Source organism: Curcuma longa, chromosome 2 (genome assembly GCF_044706935.1).
Source record: "Curcuma longa cultivar G26 ecotype Majalengka, Jawa Barat chromosome 2, ITB_CL_G26_1.1, whole genome shotgun sequence".
Taxonomy (NCBI): domain Eukaryota; kingdom Viridiplantae; phylum Streptophyta; class Magnoliopsida; order Zingiberales; family Zingiberaceae; genus Curcuma; species Curcuma longa.
This window is the reverse complement of record NC_133862.1, coordinates 10,817,799-10,837,665: the sequence shown is the minus strand read 5'-3', so window position 1 is coordinate 10,837,665 and position 19,867 is coordinate 10,817,799. Positions and strand designations below refer to the sequence as shown.

At 38.2% G+C, this 19,867-nt stretch overlaps 3 protein-coding genes across 4 annotated transcripts; 2 read left to right on the top strand and 1 right to left on the bottom strand.

Moving 5' to 3' along the window:
• The first annotated feature begins 267 nt into the window (after positions 1-267).
• On the top strand, positions 268-2,978 carry LOC141820784 (uncharacterized). Its single transcript, XM_074708140.1, has 4 exons — positions 268-417; positions 519-578; positions 2,180-2,248; positions 2,338-2,978. The coding sequence occupies exons 2-4, from the start codon at positions 526-528 to the stop codon at positions 2,552-2,554; spliced, it is 339 nt and encodes a 112-aa protein (XP_074564241.1). The 5' UTR covers positions 268-417; positions 519-525; the 3' UTR covers positions 2,555-2,978.
• A 2,733-nt stretch (positions 2,979-5,711) lies between these two features.
• Positions 5,712-9,283, top strand: LOC141822070 (cold-regulated protein 27-like). The gene is made up of 5 exons (XM_074709491.1): positions 5,712-5,915; positions 7,437-7,637; positions 7,749-8,010; positions 8,581-8,693; positions 8,801-9,283. The coding sequence occupies exons 1-5, from the start codon at positions 5,856-5,858 to the stop codon at positions 8,966-8,968; spliced, it is 804 nt and encodes a 267-aa protein (XP_074565592.1). The 5' UTR covers positions 5,712-5,855; the 3' UTR covers positions 8,969-9,283.
• A 520-nt stretch (positions 9,284-9,803) lies between these two features.
• LOC141822064 (phosphatidate phosphatase PAH2-like) lies at positions 9,804-19,293 on the bottom strand. Of its 2 annotated transcripts, XM_074709482.1 has the most exons (10): positions 16,851-19,293; positions 15,831-16,402; positions 15,658-15,731; positions 14,538-14,622; positions 11,993-12,079; positions 11,818-11,890; positions 10,712-10,755; positions 10,274-10,402; positions 10,067-10,165; positions 9,804-9,931 (listed from the first exon to the last, which is right to left on the bottom strand). In XM_074709482.1, the coding sequence occupies exons 1-10, from the start codon at positions 19,291-19,293 to the stop codon at positions 9,875-9,877; spliced, it is 3,663 nt and encodes a 1,220-aa protein (XP_074565583.1). In that variant the 3' UTR covers positions 9,804-9,874. The 2 variants fall into 2 exon arrangements, 1 of the variants encoding a protein (XP_074565583.1); XR_012601234.1 differs by lacking the exons at positions 9,804-9,931; positions 10,067-10,165; positions 10,274-10,402; positions 10,712-10,755 and having other exon boundaries at positions 14,533-14,622.
• Positions 19,294-19,867: the final 574 nt, after the last annotated feature.

Sequence of the window (19,867 nt, the reverse complement as noted above, 5' to 3'; positions counted from 1 at the left end):
TGCTCGTCAGGACCACCCCGGTCCGCGTCCGCCTCCACCTTCACCTCCACCACCCGACGGGCGGGCCCTGCTCGCCGCTCTGCTTCGACGCCGTTACTCTCCCGGCGCAATTCGCCGTTACAAATCGTGGCGTGGTGGTGCGGGACGACGTGACGGGATTCGTTACGGGCCGCCCGGACCACCCCATGTCACCTCCCTTCATCTCATCTCCGTCGTCTACTTCTTAATTTCACTCTCCAATATTCGCTGTTAATTCTTTCGAAAATTTTTAGTTTTTCCTCGAGATGCACATCGTCTCCTCCTCGATCTCTACGTGCTGCTGGTTTCGTCACTCCACTCTCGCGGGCCACCACTCGGTAGCGATCAAACACCAGGAAGGAAGACGGTGACCACCGCGAGGGCGACGAAATCATACAGGTAATTCCATCCGGTAAGTTGCCTTTGACTCATTCCACTTCAAATGCTCTCTTTTGTTTGATCCGATGTTTTTTTTTCACGTTCCTGATCTCGCTCTGCAGTCGCTCGATGAAATGCCGGGCAGAAGATTACGCCGCTCTCGCTCCTCCAGTCGTTAGCAGGTACATCGCATGCTCTTTTCTGCTAATGCTACTATTGCGCTTTGAATGCTTTAACAATTTAGCAAATGCATTTTTGTGGATTCCACGAATCTACCACCCTCTTGCAGCGCTGCCTCCAAATCTACCTCTCCTTTTAACTTGAGTTAAAAAGGAGACATGATAGTGGCGGGTCCTTGTGCATCATTGGTAGATTAACGGGAACGGAAATCAAAGTTTAGAAAGGCTAATTTTGATCGCTTAGCACATGCACCTCACGCCACGTGGAAGACACCAAACACTGTTATAGTTCTTTGTTTATACATCAACGCAACCGGGAGTATCTGAGGATAAGGATAAAAGATGGACGATGGTGCCGAGGTGCTCTGAACTCGTCAAATATTTGATTCACACGTGACGATAACTTGATTATAATATAAATTACCTCAACGTCAGGGTTTGAAAACATTTCTTCGAGATTATGATACCTAGGAGAAAACTGAAATTTTTTTCTTTAGAAATTGTGTTTTCCTTTCCCTTTAGTAAGTTGACCTCTCCTTTACAAGCTGTTTCCTAGAATTATGGATTAGCTACTGTTGATTGATGAAAGGTTCACTTAACAGTCCAGTTTTAAGAACAGTATTGCCGATCTGACCAATTTGGGAGTGGACAGGAAATATACTAGTATTTTAACTTGCTTCTCTGTCATTTGAGCATGGAGTAGAATCTAATTGGGCAGAGGTAGCTGTAACCGACCTCAGATCGAGTTTAACTTTTGTATTTATATACATATATTGAATATTTATATATAAAGGTTTGATTGTTTGATGCTTTTGTGCAAGTCATAGCCTGTGGAAATGGTGTACAAACAAGCCAGCCTTTTACTCAATGCTTGTGCCTATCAGCTGCGCTGCATGTGACATGTGTGGTCAGGCATTTAGGAATCCCATAAGCATCTGCCAGAAAGTTCAGTACTTATTTATTTATTGCCGAGCATTAAGAAAACCTGGAGAGCATTTTTGTACACAAAGGTAGGTCTTTGATCTGTTGCTTCTCGCTGGAATTTGCAGACACAGTTAACCATTGCAACATAGAAATTAAATCACCAGTAGGACAAGCAGCCTTGAGCCTTTCAGGTGACAGACAAGTAGCAATGTGCTCAGGTTTACGGATCTGCAATTGTGAATGGTGACAAAGTTTGGAAAATTTATTCATTGTATTCTTTGGTTTCTTGAACAATCTTTATTGCCAACGCACAATAATACATGGTAGTCAAAAGAATAGAAAACAGTGTGAGATTATGTGCGTGAAAAAATGTCATCTTAACACTTGAAATGTAAGTTATCAGCAATTTGCTCCACTCAGAATACTAAATTCATAGAAGACTTAACTTGAAATGTTCATCTTGTGATCGAACAAGGCTAAGGATGAATAGTTCAGGATAGTAGTTGTCAATGCACACTAGCTGTTGCACTCAGGGATCACCTCCTTAACTATCTATGTCAACTTTTTATATAGATCTGGTACCTGGAGCTTCTTTAATAAGTTCATGCTCTAAGCTAATACTTGGCTATCTGAACTCTAATGATTCTATTTGCTTTTAACCTTATACCTTATGTCTTCAGTTACGACTTCACTTCGGTAATGATGATTCAGCATCTTGGGCGAGCCATTGGCATGTTCTACTTCTCCAAGTAAGCTATCTCAAACTCTGAAATATCTCGTAGAGCATTATAACTAATGTACTCGATCACTCTTATCACAAGATCGACTTTATGTGCAGGCCTCCACATGATGAACCAACCTCCATGTTCAGCTCACTGATGATGCTTATGATTGGTTATCTTTTATCTCCATGTTCTCCCTTGTGGAACTTCCCCCACCACAAATTTCATGTTACCACGTTTAATTATTGTGTCTCTGCACTGTGTCCCATTTTGCACACACTGGATGGGGTATTGCATCATCTGGGCCCTGCCTGTTTTCTTCTGTCGATATGATTGATATTTGATTGCATAATTTCTAGTGTGTTAGGCCTCAGAAGCTTTTATTCACGACCTCTAATGGCTGATTGTTAACAGAAGCTTTACTTTGCCCAAGTTCAAAGAAGATGTTGTTCAAACAGGAGTCTGCTGTTGACCATGGTCTACAACTTGGAAATAGTCCATGCAACTGTATCATTCATGGACGCTAACTCTTCGGATTTCTTTTATTTCTGTTATATTTACTTTGTTTTGACCAGACCTAGGCTACCTTACTGCCATTTACAGAGGACAAACCAAAGTATAGCTCTTGCAGCTATATCCACATAACCTGCATTTCTTGTTAGGTGCTTGTCCTAGTTCCTTTGTCAATAGCTGTTCAGTTGCAGTATGAGTTTGTGCCATTACTGAACCACGCAATATGGATTTTTAACTTGAGTCACTCCTGTTTTAGCTTTATGCATTTTTATTATGATCCACCTTGTTTTCACAGGGTGTTATTATGTTTATACTTGTTTGATTAGTTGTTTTCCTGTGTACATACATGCCACTTGCCCTCCTCATCATAATTAACCTTTGCTTATGATGCATGAACATGCATTTTGTTTATCTTTCCCGGTTTCATCATCTCATTCAATTCATTTTATTTGATCCATGGAGAAGTTATACTACCGCGAAAATTGTTTGTCTTCCAGCACATTGACACTTAAAGGTGTTCGAAGAGCGCTAGAGAAGGACTTGGGGATGAACACATTTTCATTGGATGCTCATGAGAGGTTCATAAAACAATGTTTGGAGGAGGTAGCCTACAAGCCAAGGTCTGCGTCTATATATAATTTACAAGGTATAATGCATCATGTATTATATCAACCATTGTTGATGAACTAATGCTTTGTACTCATGAGAGGTTCTATTAATGTTTTAACCTTCCTTTTCATTGTAAATTTGAGGATGTGTTTTGGTGTATTTTAGTAGGACTTGCCTATCTTTTTTTTAATTAGCATAATGTTATGGGGATAATCCATGGGTCCCCCTAGTTCTATTTGAGTCCGATTCTGGTCTCACCCAAAGGCCCGTCGATGGCATCTTTAGACTTGATTGACCAAGTGCTCTCTCTCTACTCGTTCTAGGAAGACGTTGAATGACGTCCCATTCGACCCTCAGCATGAGCGACCGAATGGCCTTCCCATTCGATTCAGGACAAGGGAGTTGCCGAATCGCACGAGGCCAAATCACTCTCCCATTCGGTTTGTCCATCGGCCGAATCGTCCATTTGTCCATATTCTGCCGTAAGTCCCAAAAGGAATTTCAAGCCTAAGCTCTGTTGGTACTAGAGCCCTTCCCCAAGGAGGAATAGTGACGAAAGCATCAGTCACCAAGTCATAGCCTGCTGCACCAGCTGTTGTCCGTCTTGGTAGCTTGGTTGTGGCAGTCAGTTTTGTTACAAAGTGGCCGGATCGCCAGCCGGCCCACCACCCTTGCCATTCGAACCTCTCGTCAAGCCGAACCGTCGGATCGCCCTACAGTGCCCTGGTATATCCCATCATGACTTCTGACAAGCCCACACCCCTCATGTATTATCGCCATCCCTCTGACATCCACGTGGGCCGTGACAAGATAGTTACTGGCAACGATGGACAGATAACTCAATTGTTCCTTCGCCTCATTAATTGTGATGGGATCTCCTTTAATGATGACGTGATAGGTACACGCTCATCTTTCTATAAAACGACTACCCCTCCTCCACAGGTATCTTCTGAAACTTCTACTCTTCTTTACGCTCAAACTCACTACTGTTCATCTTCTTCCTCCCTTGTTTCTAACTTGAGCGTCGGAGTGGTCGCGGGGCACCCCCTGGCTTTCCTTTGCTTACGTTCCTTGTGTTCACAGGTCCAGGAGTCAACGGCGCACCAGACCCTTCTTCCTGTTTTGCGCCAGCTCCGACGAGATTTTCGGCGACCCTGAAGCTATCATCGTCTTCATCTCCTCCTACTGTTCCACCCCCACGGCGAGGAAGGTCCGGTGACGCGTCCAGGAGTACTTCTCAACCGGAACACATAAGATATCCAATTCTTAGAAACGACTAATCTAAGTTTTCCACAGACCGAAGCGCTCGCAGCAGACAGTCCAACAACTCAACTTTCTTAGGCTCAACCTATAAATTCATCAACAACTATCTTTTGTGAACTATCTAAGTTTATTTTGTTCCCTAAACCGTTTAAGTGTTGCTTTCTTTTCTTTGCAGGCGATGAAGCTGATGAAAAAGAAAGTGATTAGGGTACCCTGCTTGAAATCCATCATCTTGTCAATTCATTATGTTTGTTGATTTCTGAATTATCAGTGTTGGTTAAGGATAGTAGTTAGCATTTCTTATTCTGCTAAGCATTACCAGCCATAGAACATTTACATATCATCTGCAGATAAGGGATAGAGTTTTATCTTGTTAGTCCTGGTGATTGATATTGATAGACATCCAAAAGTACAAATGACTAGTCCATTCATCTCTAAATTATTGTATGCACAGGATCATCATCACTTATTCAAAAAAACAAAAAACAAAATCTTATCTATTCATTTGTGCACAAGATATTATTAACTTGGCTACCCAAAACACTCACTCTCCTGGAAAATATCTCTCTTTGGATTTCGTGCACAAATATCTTTGTACCTTAATATCTATCACTAACGACATTAAAAACTAAGAATATTTAAAAGAAAAAGAAAAAAGTGAAAAACCTGATAGAAACGGAATTTTTTTGCCTTCTTTTGCATACCCCACAAGAAATCCATATGCGCTGGCAAGGTCCTTTTTTGGAAAGTAAAATAGTTTTATGGATGCGAGACGGTATTATTTGTATACTCGAATTGGGTATGCGGAGATGTACTCGTGTTGTGATTGGATGGGAGGATTGCCACCGAGGACGTACTCGGTGCCGCGTATGGTTTAGCGGTCTGGAAAACGAAACGTTCGTGAGTTTATTGTCATTTTTGAAACTCTAGGGACGAAAGCGAAATTGGCTCGTCTTCAAAATATCTCTCGGGTCACCTGCGCGCTTTCCACCTGGCAAAACGTGACACGTGGGACAAACAAACACGGGCCCCACCGCGGGGGCGCCGGCATAAATATCTCCAGTTCGCCACCTCGCTTCGATCTATCGAATTTGTTTCTCCTCCGTCTCCGTCTCCGTCTCCGTCGTCGAAGAGAAGGGGCGATCCAGAGGCAGAAGATTTCGAAGAAGGTTGTTTGTTTGTTTTTCGGATTCTTTTGTACTACGTTCGATCGAGGTGGAAGGCTTCCCGGGGACTTGTCGCTGTGCACATGGGCGAGGCGGATCGGCCGAACAGGGAAAAGATTCTGAAGTTGGAGTGCCCTAGCACTGTAAGTGATCGTTTACCCACTTGTACTCGTCTAATTCATAGAAGCCTGCTTCCTTTGTCGTTTAAGTTGATCATCTTGAGTATCAGGATCTTTCAGATAGAATTTTGACGGGTATTTCTTTGAATCGTAACGATAAATTTAGGTTTTCCTGGACTCATCCCCAATTCTTGCTTTTCTTTTTTATGTATTTCTTTAGCTGATTAGCTCTTTATATGATAGTTAGCGGATTGAATATTAAGAAAGAGTTTTTTTTTTGTTACTTCAATATAAAGGTGATGTCTGACCAATTTTTCTTTACGAAAAAGTGCAACTGTAAACTTTACGAAAAAGGAAAAGTTACCTTAATAAAGATATTTTTTCCGCCATAAGATTGTTTTCTTGCTGAAAATCTTTGATAGTGCAAAACGCTGGCTTTTGCGTAGGTATATTGAGTTTGCTGCAGTTCGATCTACGATCTAAATTAAAGATTCATGGTCTATAAGGTGAATCTTAAACAACATGATAAATTTACTCAGTGTACCAGTTAGACCCCGTAGTAATACTAGTCATCTTCTATAGTTTAGATTCGCGAATTGTTGATGCCCTGATGGACTCCTGAAAGTAGTAGAATTTGTCTGGATGAATAATAGCAGTGATCAGGTTTTCAATTCTTCTAGTAATGTATAATACTTATCTGCTTCCTCCTTTTTCACTTGTGCTCTTATTTCATCTTTTGTCAAAGAATGATAATTATCTGATTCCATTTCTGAGACACCTCAAGAAAAATTGTAAGTGTGCTCTACAAAGGAGGTGCATTCAAATTGAGTTTTTATCATTATCGAATCTCGTCAATCTTCAGCCAGAAAGGTGGAAGGAAGTGTGTGGAATTGTGGATGTTATAACAAGGAAAATACTTAAGGTTCTTGAAGTGGAAATGGGAACATTTTCAGGATATTTAATGCCTGTCATTCATTAAGAGAGAATCTATGAGAACAAAACAAAACAAAACACAAAGATCAACATGCTGTGAATTTTGTTGAATATTTTGTGGATTTTTGTTGTTTTCCTTCAGCAAAAAAGAAAAAGTTTACCTTAGAATTTGGCTGAAGACTTCTATAGCTCTGTCCTTCCTTTAACCGACTAAAGAGTATTGATAAGCGGTCACACAAGGTCCTTGTAGCTCATCTACTCTCCCTGATCCCTTGTTGGAATTTTCATACTATAGCAAGATGCAAGGCCATCATGTTCCACCATATGATAGTAATTTTTATCATGTTTTTGATACCAAGGCACCTTAGACTTCATGACGTACTCTTCATCTAGGTCTCAAGCTAAGACCAATTGTTACCTAAGGTTATAGCCTGTTCTAACTGCACTTATTTCCACTGAAGTCACATTTGCCTAATTTGTTTTGTTCAATTGCATGCTTAATTCATCTTTGATATTGCATTCTCAATAGAACACATTAATATCCATTATATGGATTCTCTATTCCATCTTTAGTATAGGATAACGAGTTAATGTATGTCTCGTACCTTTCAGGACTCTCAGCTGGTGGGTTCTCTATCAAATGGATGGACAGATGCAAAACATGTAATATTTCTTAATTGCATCGAATCCTCTTTTGTTAATGAGCTATACAATGAGAAATACGATTCAAATGCATTTCACGGATGGTTATCAAGGATGAAAATGCACAAGGGATCTTGTGGACAATGTGAATATGATCAAAAAGCTGGTCAGGTTGTTAGAGATTTCTGCTTTTAGCCCTGATCTCTTTCCTTTTGATACCTGTTTTTTTTTTTTTTTTTTATGTCTTAAACTTTCTGATCAAGAACCACCTCAACTCTGCAGTTCAAGGTATTGCGTATGAGTTCTTGGAAGAACTTTATATATGATATGGACAAGAAAGATGCAGAGACTGAGACTGGTCTCATGCCTCTGTCTGCAAATCCGTGGATTCAACATTTTCGACCAACTTGCATTATGAAGGAGAAGAATCTTAAATCATCTGACAAGATTGATTACTCAGTTCATCTAGAGAATGATGGTCATTATGGAGAAGGAACAAGCTCAAAGCACAACTGTTGTCAAGATTCTGTTGGTAGCAGCGCAGGTACTTGTTATTTAAAGGTGTTTTCTTAGCTTGGGTATGAAGTTCATTACCTTTTGAGTTTGTGTCCAATGGAAGGCAGGCTTTTGTATGTTCTGTGTTAATTATGTTGGCGTGCATAGGTATATGGCAAGGAACTTCGGTTTGTTTCAAAAACAAACCTGAATTTTTCAAGTGTTCCATCACCATTATCCATACATTTTTATGTTGTTTATAAAGTGCTTCTTAAGCTAAGGTTTTCATGTTTAGCCGCCCCTTTTGACTCTTCCCATAGGTTACATCATTATTTGATTTCTGCTTGTGAATAGGTTTTTAGTCTACCATAATAGTTATCTTTGAGAACATGGCTTCATGATGATGATGATGGTTACATGTATTTGGGAATGTACTACTCTACTTTGCCACTGAATCCTCATATTGCTGATTTTGCAACTCAACCATTTTATATTCTAGTTCTGGCAGTCCAAAACCACTGTCTTCACCTGGGCAATGAAAAATGTATCAAGTTTGTTGAGCTCCATAATTTATTTGAAATATCTAGCCTGAACTGAAAGTTGATCCTTCATCTTGCAGAAGTGTCAGACCAGAACTTCATAGACGACGAGCTTATATCTGAGAAAAGAAGTACAATAAGTCTGAAAAGAAGACTGGGTACTCAAGTTGCTCATGATTCTATCCATAATCAAGTATGGGGTAGACTCCGTATTTCCTCATTTATGCATAGGAGCTGAAACAAACATGTTTGCAATTTTTGCAACTTTCAACTGATAACTTCCATTTGATTATTCTTCAGCTCGTTCCCTCAAAGAAAGCATTTGTTTCCCCAACTTCCGTTGCGAACCATACTTCTCTATGCACAGTAAATTCAGAATCCAGCAGCAGAACCTGGGAAGTTAATTCGATCTTAGTGCTCTCTGAAACTGAAGCACCATCATGTGATGACGAGGAGGTGAACAGTTGAGTTTTCAGAACATTAGAGTGAAAGGTAATGGTGTACATAGTTTCCACGTAGATAAGTATGGTTGTTTTTTTCAGATAGTTTCATGCAAGAAGTGAATGTGGAATCAATTCAATACTGACAAGTTTTTTAGCTTCCTGTTTGGAAGCTTGTGCTATCAACACAAAGTAGTATGTTGCACGGTTTGTAACAGAAGCGGGAGGAGTCTGTCCATCGAGTCGTCTCCTCCTGATCTTTTCTATTAATTGTTTATTTTGAGGAGAAATCCATGTCTAGTTATGCATCTCTGGATTTCATTGAAGAATTCTGTTTCTTGTTTTTAATGTGGCAATATTTGGGTTCCAGTCAACTACTTTAACACGAATAATCATTTGAAAGATGATTCATTTTATTCTCTCCATCTTATATAATCACTGATACAATCATATAGTACATGAATAAGAAACAAAGGGGGGAAAATCCATCTTTTGATCATAAAACAAAACGTTCACATAAACAATTAGGTCAACCGATGCTATGGATTGGAAGATCCAACTCCATGATTTTTTTTCTTATGTACAGTAGTATCCCACCACTTAGCAGCATACATGCTTTAAATTTCATGATCAACTAGTAATTGACCTACAAAAGATAAAACAAACAAATAAGTAAATAAATAAATAATCAGGGTTCAAGAACAAGAAGTGAGAAATTAAAGCTTAAACAGATGAACAATTACTAATTTATTTATTACTACTACCTTTAATATATGCAAAATGATTTTTGTTGCCGTGATCAAGCAGTTGAACTTTGGTTCTTACTATGAATCAGAAAAAAAAAACCGAAATTATCTACCTGAATTTGGTCGACGTTAGCTCATATCATACATTCTTCAGCCAAGAAAGAAATTGCGAGGAGCTTGTTTTAGGTTCAAGTTTCTACATGAGGAAGAGGTAATCTCCAAAAGTTCCATGAATTGTAATCCTCCTAAATAATAAAAAGCAGGAAAATATGTGAAAAATAATCCTAATTAACTGATAATACTATCTAAGAAATATTACTACATCATTAGGTGCGTGGCTTTGGAAGAAGCCCTAAACTCTAATGATCATATCGCTTAACCTGCTCAAATGAGGACATAGGCGGAAATATTCCATTAACAAGCTGATGGAGTGAAGCATAAGATTTTGTATCAACACGACGATTTACTGCAACCTGACCCTGAGCATTCACAGGCAATCATGGTAAATATTTTTTTAAAAAAAAAAAATAAATAAATTCCGCATGCATTTTTTAACATCAGTGTACAGTGTCATTTGGAATGAATACCTTTGGATTGATAATGAAGATCTTGCCTATAGGAATTCCAACCTTGAGGTAACTGATCTCATCAGTTTCCCTGTTTCCAAAACCAGCATAGAATGGATTGGAATCAGGTGGGAAAAGTGCTTTGATAGCCTGAAAGTTATGACAACACAAGAGCTTCTTATGGCATCTCTTACACGAAAAAAATAAACTATTAATTAAGCTAAAAAAATAATAAGAAACGAAACCATTAACTTAAGTTATACCTAGAAATTAGTTCAGACAATGAAAAACAAGAAGATCAGAATAATATGGTCAGTATTATGGACACTTTACGCTACTGAAGCATAAATAATTTCAGTAAGCAGGTGAAATTATCTTTTTCATTGCACAAAGTGACTAAACAAAGATAAAGAGGGATATAAATATCTGCACTTCAAGAAACAAGCATTAATGTCTTGCCTCTAAACATGAGATCTTGAATTCATGAGGAGCTCTTCGGATAACTGCAACAAGTAAAAGTTCAAGAATTAAAATCTATTGATTGGCCAAAGCATTAGCTAATATGTTAATATCACAAAATCAAAATTTTCAAACATTTAGAGTTCCTTATGTAATCAAAGTTTTTTCAGACATCAAAGTTGCCACATTAATGCCACTATAAATAATCGACAGCAAGTAAGCCACTATTTAGAATATGATTTGAATTGCTTCCATTTAGATAGTAGCCATCACAAATGTAACTCAACACACAAAAGATGATCTTGGCAACTCAAACTTACTATTACATACGCTATCCAACCTTTCAATCAAACAGTAGAAAATTCTTAAATGGGATTATATGAAGATTCAAACATCTAAAATTTTAGGCAAGATAAATCCCACATTCTCTAAATTTTTGTACTTGTAAAATGTATGACCTATGATGCCAGGTACACAAGTTGTGCTAAGTTGTTTTTAGCTTCAAATTATGTCTTCATAGATTATTATTTCAGCTAAATTTTAAATTGTTTTCCTATTTAATTTTCACAATGACCAAGAAATTTTCTTTATAGATTATGTTGTATAATTTTACTTAGAATCTTAGATCACATAAAAATTTGCTCTAATAGTCTTAAACTACACCATATGAACAGATTGCCCCATCTAAAACAAAAATTTAACCTGCTGAATTTTTCAACCAAACCTCAAAATCAACACGCTCAAAACCAGAGTTCAAAAGTATATATCTAAAGCATTTCTATATTCGACAAGATTTGGGAATTTGCTCCATTTCATAACTATGTAATGGTTGAAGAAATATAACACACATCTTAGGCAATAATCAATATATAGAGCCTTCACAATATAAGCACATGCATGACCAATAAGAGGAACTAATGAACTTAAGATTCATCGAGAAAGAAGAGGTAAACTAAGAAGGTTGTGCTGCAATTTGATCCACAGACACACTAAGCAATGTTAGATAGATGTCGGAAAGGGAAAATAAAAATTATTTATCATCTTTCTACCACAATTGAAGGGGGGGGGGGGGGGGGGGGGGGGGGGAAAGAGCAAAGATTGTAGACCTTCTCTGTAGAGGGAAGGAAAGAGACCATCGGGAGATATGACAACTGGACCGTCTGGTAATGCCTTACCATCCTGCAAACTGAAATATGGTAAGAATTCTTGAACTGCAAGACTGTAAGAACAAGTCACGAATTCCAACCATCTCTGCTATAAAATTAGTTAACAGTGAATCACCTGTTTAAGGTTGAAAAGGAACTGTCTTGTTAGATGAGCCTGTGAAATTGCTCTGGCACTCAGAAAGAGCAATTGATATCCATTGTCCTGAAAGACAGAAATATTCATATTATGCTTTTTAGCATCATATATATGGCATCTTAATGAATTTGCTGATTGACTGGCTCTTTGACAGATTCAAAAATAGCAAAGCTTCAACAGGAGTATAATAGAAAATAGCAAAAAATTACAATAAATTAAACGTGTATGTCAGTTGACGTGAAAACTTCTAGTAGTTAAACAAATATCCACTGACAGTTTGCATTGATTGTTGACATGCCTTAGGAGAATTCTTTGGCAATATACCAGAATCTAAGGGTGAAGTGTGTTGATCATGGCAAATACATGATTACTACAGCTTACATATTCTAGTAGGAATAGCTTTCAGGTGCTTGATTTTGAGACCAAGTCCAGAGACGCTGGATCACAGGTGAAACAAGAATTGAGTGTGTTGGTAGCGAAAACAGGGTTCAAACTAGGTAAGCTATGTAAGCAAGTCATCAAATGATGTGAGAAGAAAAGGTTAAAGGAGAAGAGATTTAATTCATTAGAACGAACTGTAGACCTTACAGGAAAAAAAGAGATTGAATTCCTTAAGAGGAAAGTCTAGAGTCTAGACCTCACAGCCCATTATTACTGTGTAAAACTGGATCCTACTTCTTGATTCCTCCTGACTAAGCATATATAACACAATATTAATCAAATATCAGGTAATCCTTTCTATAGGATCTAAATTGTAATTGATCAATGTGTCTGATCCTATATCAATTATGTTGAATCTCTTGCAAGGCTTCCCTGCTATCTACAATGGAGATAACATTCCTGTCATTTGGAACTCTGCCTATTGGCACAATGAAGAAGGGAATGGTCTCTGCATCTCTTTCATGTTTGACCCACCTCCCTGATTTCCTCATGCTTGCTTCGCTGCTTGTTTTTGCTTCTACTCCTTTCTGCTAGAGGGCATGACCTCCTTATATAGGAGTTTCATACCTCTGATGCAGCAAACGGCCAAATAAAAGCCTTTTATTGCTTTTACTTGCCAGCCATGAAATGCCAATCGTTTCAATCATCGATTACGGATTCTACATTAATCACATTAACGCATCCGTTACATAAAAAGCAAAAAAAAAATTCAAGTGACAAAATATTTGTTCATTTGCTTGGGCAAATTTTACCCTGATCGATTTGACATCCAACGCATGCAAGTCATGCTATCACACTAGCCAACTTAGTTCAATGCAATCGGGGCCCTAAATATTCACCCCCCTTGCGCACTCATGCATGAGAGAAATCTTTCTCATGTATACAACATACATGCTTGGAACACAATATAAACCAATAATGAAGGCTTGAGACTTTCAATGTGGGTGGGATAGTCTCATTCACAATGAAGTCCTCTTTCATCCATTCCACCTCTCTTTCCATTCACATTTCTAACAATCTCCCAAATGAATAGAAACAAGATATGTGATAACATTCAACAGTTGAGTTCAGTATAGGATAGGTAGGTTTTACTCTTTGAACCCTTCCTTGTGAAGACATGTTTGCTTACTGGCTGATAGTAGACACGATGTCTTTAAACTGTTCTGCCATTGGTGTAAGCATTGACATATCCCACCCAGGACTCTCCCTGATACAATTCAGTTTTCAAGAGTGTGTTCGTTCTTGGCCATTAGCACATCTGATTCTATGAGAAGTTCTAAGAATTATGTCTTCAATTCTCTTCGAAGTAACCCCACTTCTTTCTCACATAGATTATCTCTCAAGAGCATTACTCTACTGGATCATAAAAAGTCATATTCTTAACCTCCATACTTTCATTAAGTAGTTCCCCCACTTAGTCAATACAGTTAGTTTATCTCATTGAACCTAGTTCATGGGATCTCCAGTCTGCATAGGTTGGGTTTCCTTTGTACCAACATTCATCATCGACATCAAGCTCATCCCTCGCGATGAACTTGCAACAAACTTTCTGTTTAACCTTTGGGTTAGTAGACCCGCTAGGTTATCCTTTGATTTTACATAGTCAACCGTGATAACTCCTGTTGAGAGTAGTTGTCAATGGTATTATATCTGCGACGTATATGTCTAAATTTACCATTATATAGAGCCTATAACCATTAGACATAGACGATACACTGAGAAAGTTCCCTTAGGCTTAGTTATACAAAGCCTGTAACCATTAGACATAGACAACACACGAGAAAGTTCCCTTAGGCTTTCGTACACAACCTTCTGCAAATGAAGTTACTGTAACCAAGTCAATGCAATCTACTGAGATAAAACCATGATAATATGTAGTCAGTATTTAAATGATTAGAAACTTAAGCACAATCTGCAGTTAGAGTAAGCAATTCTTGATACCATGAATGCTAAGAGTTGATAACTGGCAATGAAGAAATATGGATCAACATTTCAGAATAATATGAAAGGTTTATCTGACAATAACATAACCAAGAACGCCAAAAGGTAACAAAGAATTCAAAAAGTATAGCGTTTACCTAACCTTGATTCCAGAAAATAAATGAGCAACACCAGTTTGGGACCAATCAATACCAACTAAAGGCATAAACTGTCCAAGTACATCAGATCTGAAAAATAGGCAAAAAAAAAAAAAAGAAGATAATTCACTATAAAGCACACATCAAAATTTGGCAAGCCAATTCAATTATCCATATAAACAAAACAAGAATTTCATTTAAAGAAGTGACCTTTTAGCAAATATAATAATATATGCAAAATCACTTGTAAATTGTTGATCCACACTAACAAAGAATGGAAAAAGTGCAAAGTTTAGTATAGTTTTGTGTTGCAGTTTTAGGCTCCAGTCAAAGCAGTGCGTGTTTGGTATCATGATGTACCAACATTAAGTGTAACAAGATCAACTTAATTGAGTTTTAATTCTCTAATAGCCTCTAACTGGCACAACTGGAATTGGATCGGACACAAATACAAGATATGGATACATCTTGGCTTCTCTCTTCTTTGATGTAATCAGTGCTTGTGCTTCCCCTCTCCTCTCTTTATATAGTTCATCTCTTCCCCATAACTGGTAAACAAAATTGAAGAATGAGTATCGGGTAGAGGATCTTTTAGTCTTGGTCAACACTGGTTGATATAGAGTCTCTCTGTTGGTACCACCGAACTGTACTGGCATAGGTGGCATAGTAACATTTACCTATGCCGACACATTATCGATATAGGTCATTGACCGGAAAGATACATTTTGGCCATGCCAACTAGTACCAGTCCATACCAGCTGGTACTTATCTACTAACAGAAAACATACCTAACCAGCTAGTAAATAAATTTGATAAAATGCATAATTGACTTTCCTTAAAATAATGTATCACCGGCTTTATTGTTAGTTTCATGCTTCAATATAAAAGGTTATTTAATGTATTCATTATATCCATGTTATATTGGGTAGTAAATTAATGGACCGCAAAATGCAAAACTCTGAACAAAGAAGGAATTTGGCATGGTTTAAGGAATTTTGTCAGACTAACTAAGCTGCTTAAAACAACAAGAATACCAATACATCCTATCAAATACAACACATGGAGAATTAGTTGGCCATATAAAAAGAAAGAGGCAGACAAGCATGTCGTGTAAGAAGTACATACTTGGTTATAGTTCCATCTACATCAGAGATAACTATCTGAGTATTCCATTTCCAAAGATAGATCCTTGCATCCACCTATTAAATTAGATACAAAATAAGCATGATATAGAACATGAGATAAAAGAGCAAATATCACAACAACCAGAAAGCAAGGGCAAAAGCAATAGGAAGAACCTGTTGCAGTCCAAGCATTGCAGTTGAGAAACTGAATGTAACTCCATTCTTTCCCTCTTTAAGATTCAATGAAGCAAGTTCTTCGGAAGTTGGAGTAAGCAACTGCACCTTCTTGAAATTTTTGACTTTTATCATGTCACTTGCTTGTGCTATTCTTCCATTGCTTTTAAATTCAGGATCTGCAATAATGTCATTGCTAACTTCAGAGACTGCTTCTGGGTTACTTAAGGTTTTGGACCTTTTAACAAAAGGCCATATGTTCCAATTTCCCCGAGATTGTATGGGCATAGTTTTTGAAGCTCCTAGTGTTTTCTCAGCTCTCTCCACATGTATCATACCTTCAGGCTCAACTATCATTTTTTGGCCAAAACAAATAATTCCCAGGACAGCAGGTGCTGCTGCACTCCATGGAAAGTAGTGATCACCAATTCTAACCACAAGCCTTTCATTCTTCACAACTGAAGGACCTAATGCAATGAATTTCTCCAAATTCACCTTTTCAGCATCAAATTCTCGACAAGCTGCATCTTTTCCCATCCCTTCAAATAACAAGTGTTTGCAAAGGGATATCTCTGCATACAAACACCAAATACCTCAGTACTTAATATCAGGTTAATTTTTCATGCACTGCTGTGTATACTTGCATACAATATATGACTTCATCATCAATTTATTCCGAGCACTTAACAATTCTTTATCACAATTTAACCATACACTAGGACAAGATAGGTAATTATAAATATATTCATCCAGATTTTCCTGGTCATTTTGTCATAATTAACCTCAATGAAGTTATGGCATAGATTCTTGTTTCTTCAACAATCTTCAAAACCAGGTCAGCTAATAGAAATTGGATCAAATAAGGATGAATAATGAAACGAGCGAATAATGAAACGAGCTATTAAAGAAAGTTGATCATCTTGAGTTTGCATATATATCTTCCATAATATGTTATTAATACTACACATTTCACAGATAGGTTATTGTGACAATGAAAAGGGATGGTGCAGGTAATCTTACCAACTGTGACATTTGTGAAGCTTCTTTTTGATTCCTCTTCACTGTCATCAGAAGTAACAGCCTCTTGCATGTTATTTTCTTCAACCAATGAGCAACTCAATGAGTGATGCAGAGCAGATCCTTTAAGATCCTTGATATGACTTCGGGCAATGGGCAATGATCTGGATGACAGCTCATTTTCTCCGGAGCATCTCTTACAACTTGAAATACTTATTGGACTAGAGTGAGAACAGAAGGCATCAGAGTTACTTAGAGAGCTTTTATTATTTTTTATTTCCAAATCTTTTTCTTCTAGATTAATTTCTGTATTCAGTATCTGAGAATCTTCTGTTTCACCAACTTTTTCATTGCTAGATAGTTCTGGGTGAATTTCTTTAGCACCAAAGTTGTCTACATCATTGAGTGGGAATTGAACATCATCTGGGCTCTCAGAGCATGGGACACTATATTCAGCTACTTCTTTAGGCTTAGTGATAATGCCAAGATCTTGAGCAACATTAATATCCTCCAAAGAGTGTGATCTCTTCAAATTATACTTTATATCAAAACCTTCACTTTTTTGAGTTGCATTATCTGATTTGTAGGAATTGAGAATTTTCGAAGTGCTCTCGGATTTCGTAAATACATCATATTTGAGTGGATTGCTGGGTATAGAAGCAGGTAAAGAAGTAACTTGTGCAGTTTCTGTTTCCTCCATGTGATAGCAATCTCCCAGCAAATCAATTTTCTGAAAATCAATTTCTTGAGCATGAGCAGATTCCCCAGCTACAGCATCCATAGAAATAACTTCAGATACACTGCCTGGAATCATCTTATTCAATAAAAAAGGGAAAGTGCTTGAAATTTGTTCAGAACATGCCATAGGATTGGAGATAGTAACAAAGCCGTTGCTATCTGACCTTATCAAGGCCTCTTCTATAGGAGAGTCATATTGAGATTTTTCAGACCCAGAAGACTCACTTTTTCTAGCTATTTCCAAGGTCTGACAATGGAGATATTCAGAATGTTCATTACATAATTCTGCACCCTCTTCTGCAATTGAACTAACTTCTAGGACCATGTTAATTGCATCACACAAAATTCCATTGTCACAATGTTCAAACCCACCAGAAACAAGCTCCAGGTTATCAGTAGTTTTGTAATCTAAAACATCAAGCCTATCAGTTGAGCTTTCTATAGTCTGACAATAACTGAAAGAAGCAACCTCCCTGTTTCCTTTTTCCAATGAAGATATTGCTAACGTTGAATTCATTTGGCTTTCAGTATGAGAATGCATTTCATCATGACAATATGCAGTCGAACCAGAATTCTGGACACCAGTTTCCTCTGACCGCACCGCTACCAAATCTGGGACTATTTTATTCCTCACACCTGTATCAGTAATCTTCATGGTCTCAATCTCCACCTCTTCATGGGAGACCATTTGTTTTGAAAATTTTCCAGTAAGCATGTTATTCATACCCTGACCTAGCCCATCAACATCAGAAACAGAAGAATCACAAGATATTCCAACACAATCTAAGTTAGCAATCTGAGGATTGTAGCCAGGACATCCAGAAACAAATTCTGGGTTCTTTCTCACACTAGTTGATTTTTCACCATTCTCAGATGAATATACCTCTGCAGGCTCCTCAATGACTCTATATCTTGGTTCTTCCAAATTATCTCCACTTGAAATTGTTTTTCCGGGACCATTATCCATTTCCTCACCGTAAGAATTAAGATTTTCATTGTGATGCAAACAATCTTTTCGGGAAGGTGTCAAGGGACCATATTCTTTGTCAGAAACATAGGCACCCATCTCACCATTCTCAGGTGGTTTCATGTCATCAACTGTTTGATCTCGGGACTTCATATTCGTCGACCACTTTACCTCTAGCAGGTCAGCTGCAATCTCTGCACGCTCCAACTCATTCACTCTCTCCACATTCTCACCATCATGAATTTCTTTAAATGTCTTCCGTCCAAATACAAAGCCAAGGATTGTAGATCGCTTTGAGCTCGTTGTCACAAGCTTATCATTTCCATTATCCACCTGGGTGATCATTAACTTCTGTTCACCCTCAACATCAAAACTCTGTGTCTTCTCAAATTGGTCATCCTTCATCCTCCCCTCTGCCTCATCCCCAGAAGTTGGAGGTGACATGAAAAATTCTTGTTCTCCATCTTCAGCATCCCTGAGGAAGAAGGCTTCCCCTTTATGGTCCAAAAACATGTTGAATCCAGCTTCAACGCCATTAACGGATATCTTTACGAGTTTTTCCTTCGTCTTCAAAACACCTTGAAATTTCCCAAATCGTACATACCATGGCGAGGACTTGAAGCTCCCATCTTCTTGTTGGACGACAATGATGTCCACGGCTCCTCCAAATGGATGAAAGGGGCCGGAGACAGTGTACACGCCCCGGGAGATGTAGCTGCCGAGCTTCTCCACAGCATACATCTTTCCAAACCTCCACCTTTCGTGCAGTTATAATCATAAAGCATCCAAAAAAAAAAAAAAAAAATCAACTTTGTGCCAACAAACGACTGATCGGGAGGGGTTTCAGAAGGACCTCTCTCGACAAGCTATGGAATTGGCAAAGCTAATCGCATCCACAAAAGCCTCCCAAATGAGACATCAACCGGACATTGGCAAACAAAATCTGCACCTCTCTGCCGTAATCTCGCAGCAAAAAGGAAAGAGAGATAGAAGAACCTCCAAGAAGCCAAAAACTCGAACAATTATCAGGAAGATGCAAAGGAATGCAATGAAATGACGCTATCGCAAAACATGACAGAAGAAATCTCGCCAAGAAGCCATATTTGAGGGATCAAGGAACAAGAAATCCTCCTCTTACAAGGGCAAAAAAAAAAAAAGGAAAAAAGGGAGGGCAAAATTACCACCAAATCGCCTCCAACAAACTCAGATCCACACCAAACAGCGGACTCTATCAAACCAAATGCAACACCGCCCTCAGGATGGCTCAAGGAAAACTCCAATCGCAAGAAGGAATCGAAGCATATTCCATTCGAAA